The 7,520-nt window shown below is 35.4% G+C and overlaps 1 protein-coding gene across 3 annotated transcripts in view; it reads right to left on the bottom strand.

Annotated features, from left to right (window-relative positions):
• Positions 1-1,140: 1,140 nt before the first annotated feature.
• The window catches only part of LOC150102740 (ribosomal RNA processing protein 36 homolog), a 111,345-nt gene continuing 104,965 nt past the window's right edge, over positions 1,141-7,520 (bottom strand). For all 3 annotated transcript variants that reach the window (XM_090399222.1, XM_090399221.1, XM_090399223.1), the window contains exon 10: positions 1,141-1,751. In XM_090399222.1, the coding sequence (XP_090255348.1) occupies positions 1,618-1,751 (134 nt within the window). In that variant the 3' untranslated portion in view covers positions 1,141-1,617. The remainder of the gene's footprint in view (positions 1,752-7,520) is intronic.

The raw sequence follows: 7,520 nt of genomic DNA, 5'->3' as shown, positions 1-7,520 counted from the left end.
GTGAACAACAATCTGCAATTTTTCAGTAGGCAATCATTTTTTAGATAATGGATATCATATACAGGTAACTCTTCTTATATGCAGGGATGCGTTCATAAGAATTCCACATATACTGAAAATGCATAAAATTTTATCAAATGGAATAATAGAAGTCTGTTCCCAGACAAGGAGATTTCTGATCTTTCAAGATTAATTTAATCGAAAATGCATCTATATTTTTGCATACATGTTAAAGTTTAAGAGTAGTAAATAAAATATTCAGTACATAAAAAAAAAAAAAAAAAACAATTAAAAGTAGCCCTTAGTTTCAAAATTAATACATCTTAAGCTATTATGCTGAAGTTGAAGGCCCGTAGGAGGCTGCTTTTTCAAGAAAATCTCAATGGAAACCTGGCTTGCAGTTTCAACTTCTAATTGTAGACATCCTTGTAGCATTTAAGGATGTTTTGTTTTCAATCTCCCTTTTCACTTTTGTTCATGTTTGAAGTCATGTTCTTCGAAGAAACTCATAGCACTGTCTGTCAGCTTAAAAGCTTGAGATATGACCTACATTGTGAGTTTTCTCAGGCTCAACCCCCACTGAACTTGACTCAGATTCCTTACCGATGTATTTTTCCATAGCCAGATCTTCACTGCTCAGGATGCAGAAGTTATTTTCAGATAAAGACAATACTGCATAGACAGACAGACCAATAAGGCAGAAGAAACACAAAATGGACATTTAGCCACTGAGTACAGCAGACGGAGGTATGAACCAGTGATAGTCCTTTTGTATTGAAATGAAACTTCATTTAAGTGAAAATGTAGATAATGAAGACACATATAATGAGAGTTACCTGTACTGCATAGACATATTTTTTCTTTTAAAAAAGAAAAAAAAAACATGAACATGCAGTACACAAATGATTTCTAATTAAAATTTCTATTATAATAATTTATATTAGAATATGAAAAAGAGGTGCAATGAGATATCTAAATGTTTACAAGCTGAAAATCTTCTATATGCAACTATTCACTATAGCAAACATTATAACAAACTATTCCTGTTGTCCCTATGTGTCTGACATAGTGAGAGTCAACTGTAATGGGCAAATAGGTTACAAAATAAATTAAAAGGTAAAGAAGGATGAGCACAAAGGGTAGCTTTTACCACGCCTTTAGATTTATTCAAAATAATGTCTCCCTTCCTCATTTTATATAAAATAAGCAATTTTTAAAACTGACAAGCTGATTGTCTTTCTCAGATTAATTTTCAGTTAAGAATGACCAGGAAATTCAAATTATTTGACAATAGCTGTTTACAAGAGATTAGCAATGTATATGAAGACAACTAAATTTACAGTTATCACCATGGTTATGGGAATATATTTCAACTGGTACATCATAATAACTGTACTTAAAACTGAATAATGTTAACACATATTTTCTACTTTTGCTTTTTTTAAAAATATATATTAATCCCCCCCCCAGATACACACAAAACGAGGTTCCCATATGTAATTCTGTGTGCACTTCAACTAATATTCTTGAATAGTTGCAGGTTATAATTATTGGGATGCACTAGATGAGAAAGGATGAATGAGAGGCAGAAAAGCTGGCTCGGTGAATGAAGAATATTTACTCAAACACAGGTAAATGTTTTATGTGTTGTTTTGCTTCCTTTTTTCTTTTTTTTTCTAAGTATTTCTTTAACTTTCCCGATTTCTTCAATTGAACAAAACGTTCTGCCAATTCTAAACTTTTCTTCTTGGCTAAATAAACAAAAATTAAGATTTGTTAATGAAATATGTAAGTATAATGTTTTTTCAATTTAATTCATTTTTATTATTCAAGAAATAAAAACAAAATGGATTTTTTTTTTTTTGTTGGCTGCTACTGAGTCTCCAAAGTATACTCAGTAATGACAATGCCAATGTGACAATGTGAATAATCATAATAAAGGGTTTTTCACCCTACAAAACAGACATCCTGGCTAAAGAATACATGCAATTTACAGGCAAAAAAGTGATTTTAAAGAAAACAAGCACAGTCAAACAAAAATAAGTGCTCTTGTTAGAAAAATAATAAATAAATAAATAAAAATGCTGAATGAGTTTCTTATTTAAACTAACAGTGCAACTTTTGATAGCTCTTATAACAGGTCAATAAACAAATAGATTTTAAATGATAACAGATTAAAAAATAACAAATCTCTTTATGAGGGAGATAAAGGAATTTAGCACTGAATTCCCAGGTAGAGCATAAAACATTTAAAACTGAACAGCTGCAGAATAAGTCTGATATCTATACATTGTAATGATTTATTTAAGCATCTGATATATTACATTTCAAAGAAAAAACATTAAATTGCACAGGTATATGCGATGGTCATAAAGTCCTGCACCAGTTCTAAATTTTAATAACTAAAGATATACAAATAAAGGAACTATTTAGTGAAAATTATATGAAAGTCTTAAAATTTTTATTTTTAATGCAGTTTTTATTTATCACGCTTCAATGTGGCCACCATTACTGTTGATACATCAAGCCAATTCTCCAACTCCATGTATATATTACGATACATTAATCTCTGTATAACTGGTAACTAGCTTATGGAATTAACACATATGAAGGATATTAATTAAAGGCAACTTTAACGAATAACTTCTATATTTCAGCAACGTCACGTTGCCATCTTCAGTAGAGCCACCCTGGGCTGGCAGACCATGCCTTAGATACCCACCATAGAATTCGTTGAAAGAAAACTAAAATAATGCACAGCAGCAAGTTTAAGTACGAAAGATTATTCAAGGAATCATCAGCAGCTCTAAAAAACGTTCCAAACCTCAACAAATTTGGGAGACTTACATTATGAGAACTTCAGCCCAACGGCCAAGACAACAAAATTAGCCTGCCAGAGGGCGCCATTAGGACTTTAGGAACAATATTAGTTTCTTGCCTTCTTCCTCATTTGCTTTTGTTAGTGCCTGCGTGCACATACCATATTTTTATGCTCCTGAAGATGGCAACGTGACGTTGCCGAAATATAGAAGTTATTCATTAAAGTTGCCTTTAATGAATTAATATCCTTCATATGCGTTGTTAATTCCGTAAGCTAATTACCAGTTATGTATGACCAATTTTTAAGCCTTGCTACTAGAATTACGATCATCCATGGAGATTCCATCACACGAAAGGCCCGTCAATACGGCAAAATGAGGTTGAAGATATCTAAACAACTAAATCGTCTGACATTCCTAAAAAACTGCCGGGATAACAAGATAATCAATAATTGTGTTAAATTGAAGAACCGTTTTATTTCACAGAAAGCTCTGCGTATTTATAATCGCACTAGCTTTGCCCTATTAAGAGAACAAATTACCGCGACGCGTGTTCTCCTTGCCAACGAAAACAAAATGTTATGGGTGCTAGAGGAAGAGCTTTCAGATACGCTCGGCCATGATCTTTGGACGATTCTTTATGACTTCACATGCGCTTCGGCAAGAAAAGAATTCGAAAAAATACATAGTCAGCACTTGAAAAAATACGAAAACCTGAAAAAGAATTCTACTTCCTTACCACAGTCACCACTCAACACTGTAGTCAACCTCTCATCTGTAGTTTTAAAGCCTGAAGCACTCACCGCACTATCATGTGGCCACAATTTCGCCCTAGCTCCTAAAAGAATACCTGTGGAGGAAATCATGATCCAAATAGAACGTGGGATTCGCAACCTTCCTAACCATATCGCCAACAATGTCAGACTGGATGTAGCCAGTGTTCTCACCAAAGCAAAACCTCCAAAAACCAACTTATCCAAAGACGAATATGCAGCCCTACTAGAAATGAAGAAAAACAAAAAAATAGAATCACCAAAGCAGATAAGGGAAATGGCACTGTGGTGCTCAATCAAAAGGACTACAAAAGTAAGCTTAATGCTTTAGTACTAGACCGTACTACTTACCTCCCTATTGAATATAATCCTACCAGCTCTCAGATTAGAACTCTCCACAGACTCCTTAAGAAAGTCACTAATAAACTAAAATCTTATAACTCTTAGACCACCCCTGATTATATGGACTCCCAAAAATACATAAACAAAATGTGCCATTACGTCCCATAGTGGATGGCATTGATTCCCCCACATATAAATTAGCCAAAACGCTCACACATTATACTGGCAACACACCATCACACATAAAAAACTCAGCCCACTTTAAAGCCAGTATAGAAAACCTCTCATTCCAACACACTGACATAATGGTCAGTTTTGACATCTCCTCCCTATTCACTAATGTCCCACTCAAAGAAACCTTTGAGCTCATCCAAGCCAAGTTTCCTCCCGATATCTCAGCCCTATTTCAGTTCACAATGAACTCAGGCTATTTTGTTTGGCAAGGAAAATTCTACAAACAGATAGAGGGGACATCCATGGGTTCACCACTTTCCCCACCCTTGGCCAATTTCTTTATGGAGACTTTTGAAGAGAAAGCCTTAAACTCTGCCCCACAAAACCCCACTATTTGGCTTCAATACGTGGATGATGTGTTCGCTATTTGGCCACATGTCTCAGATACACTCCACTCCTTCCTAACACACTTAAACAACCAACACCCCAGTCCAGTTCACCTTAGAAAAAGAGGAAAACAACACCCTCCCCTTCCTAGACACTTTAATCACTCGCCAGCTTGATGGATCTTTGGTTTTCTCTGTTTACAAAAAACTCACCCATAGTGGCAGATACATTCACCAGCAATTCCCCCCCCCCACACACACACACCACCACCACCTCACAACAATATGGGGTTATAAAAACACTATATAACAAGGCAAAATTAATCTGCTCAGATGACAAGGCCCTAACCACTGAACTAAACCACATCCACAACACTTTCTTAACCGACGGCTATAAACCCCAAAAAATACTAAAACCAGTAAACCACAACACCCCTCCACAATAAAGATTACTCCAAATCTATCACCATCCCCTACATTCAGGGCACCTCTGAGAAAATAACCAATATCCTCAAAAAATATGACCTTACTTCTTGTTACAGACCATATAAAAAGTTGGCATCCCTTATCTGCTCTACCAAAGACCAACCACTTCCCCTAGACCCACCTGGTGTATACCAGGTACTTTGCAGCTGCAAATTGTCCTACTTTGGCCAAACAGGCAGGACAGCAAATATCAGGATTTCAGAACACAAAGACTACATCCGGTTTCACCAGTACAGCCACTCTGGGCTAGCAGACCATGCCTTAGATACCAACCATAGAATTTGTTGGAAGAAAACTAAAATAATACACCGCAGCAAGTTTAAGTACGAAAGATTATTTAAGGAATCATCAGCAGCTCTAAAAAAAACATTCCAAACCTCAACAAATTTGGGTGCATGAAACTACCCCATATTTGGGAGACTTATATTATGAGAACTTCAGCCCCAACGGCCAAGACAACAAAATCAGCCCGCCAGAGGGCATCATTAGGACTTTAGGAACAATATTAGTTTCTTGCCTTCTTCTTCATTTGCTTTTGTTAGTGACTGCGTGCACATACCATATTTTTTTGTTCCTGAATATGGCAACGAGACGTTGCCAAAATATAGAAGTTATTCATTAAAGTTGCCTTTAATTAATATCCTTCATATGCACTGTTAATTCCGTAAGCTAATTACCAGTTATGTATGACCAACGTATAAGCCTTGCTACTAGAATTAATCTCTGTAATTTGGGAATAAAGAAATTCTATATCATGGCAAGATAATTTTCTTCATTAACTGTTATGAGAGACTATAATATGAGAAATTGATACAATATCATCATCAAATACCTGCCATGTACCCTCAAGTACAGGATATGATAGTACTACATGAAATATTTACATCATTACTAACTTCCTATATACAATTTTTCTCCAAATCAGTCTGTTACTTGTCAAGACTCCAACATTATCACATCTTATATTTCTATCGTCTAAGGTACTTTGTACCGTATCAATCCACCTATATCTTTGTCTTCCTCTGGGTCGTTTACCTGCCAACATGGCGGAGAACACTTGTTTTGCTAATCTTTCCTCGTCCATTCTGTTTAAGTGACTATACCACCTGAGATTAGCTCTGCAAATGAATTCATGGATGCTGATAATGTCAAGTTCTTTCCTAATATCCTTGTTTTTAATATGATATTGCCATTGATGCCATCTATTCATACCCCTAATCTTTCTCAGGACTCTCATATCTGCTGTCTCTAGTCATTGGTCAAGTGTTTTACTTCTGACCCAGCTCTCAGATCCATAAGTCAAGACTGGTTTGAACAGTGTCTTGTATACAGCTAATTCAGTGTTCTGACTAATTTCTCTTTTATTCCATATCAATTTATTCAATTGACTTCCTACCATACCAGCATTGTTGATTCTGTTGTCTATTTCCATATTCAATTTACCATCTTCACTAAAAATCGTGACTAAGTAGCTAAAATGTTTCACTTGTTCCACAGGTTCTCCGTTCAAAACGCAGTTGACATTTTCAACGATTCTGCCTATTTTTTAGTGTTGTCATTTTATTGCTGACCTTCATACCATATCTATTACAATAGTTATTCAATTTATTCAGGGAATCTTGAAGACTTGTAGCGGATTTATTTAGAAGTATAACATCATCTGCATAAAGCAAAGAGCTGACATTAACATTTCAAATTTTGATATCAGATTTAATACCACTTTCCTTAATAATGTGATTCATATATATATATAATGAATAACAGAGGGAATAATGTATATCCTTGTCTGACACCAGATTTAACATTAAACCACCTTCCTGTACTTCCTTCAATTCTAATTGCTGACTTACAACTCAAATAAAGACTAAGTATTGCTTGATATAATGCCCCATTGACACCATATAACTGTAGCATTTTTAATAGCTTCTCTCTTGGCACTTTGTTATATGCCTTTTCCATATCTACAAAACTTAAATACATATCTTTGTTACATTTCCATGATTTCTCAACTATCTGTCATAAAGTGAAAATCTGATCCTGACAGCTTCTATTTGGCCTGAATCCAGCTTGTTCTTCACCAAGCTTCTCTTCCACAATCCTTCTCTACTGTTTCTCAAGTATACTTGCATAGATCTTGCCAGGAACACTCAGTAGGAAAATACCTCTGTAATTCTCATGTTCAGTTTTATTTCCCTTTTTATATATGGGTACTATGAGAGCTCTACTGCAATCATCGGGAATTCATCCCTCTGTCCAGGTTTTCTGAACTATGCAGTGCAGCCACTATAAGACTCTTATACCACCATACTTCAGCATTTCTGGTCGAATATCATCCACTCCTGCTGCCTTTCCTCATTTCAAGCCTTTGATGGCTTTTTCTACTTCAAGTATGGATATGTATTCCTGACTGCATGCCTGGTCAGTGTTTTTTACCACTGTGCTGTCATCACTGCTTGTTTCATTTAGCAGTTTTTCAAAGTAATTACTCTATACTTCAAGGATATCTTTTTCTCCAGTTTTTATGTCACTTTTATCATCGA

The sequence above is a fragment of the Typopeltis vanoorti genome, chromosome 10 (genome assembly GCF_054136105.1).
Source record: "Typopeltis vanoorti isolate ZY-2024b chromosome 10, IOZ_Tvanoo_1.0, whole genome shotgun sequence".
Classification (NCBI taxonomy): domain Eukaryota; kingdom Metazoa; phylum Arthropoda; class Arachnida; order Uropygi; family Thelyphonidae; genus Typopeltis; species Typopeltis vanoorti.
Note: the sequence above shows the minus strand (reverse complement) of the source record. Positions and strands in the feature narration are given on the sequence as shown.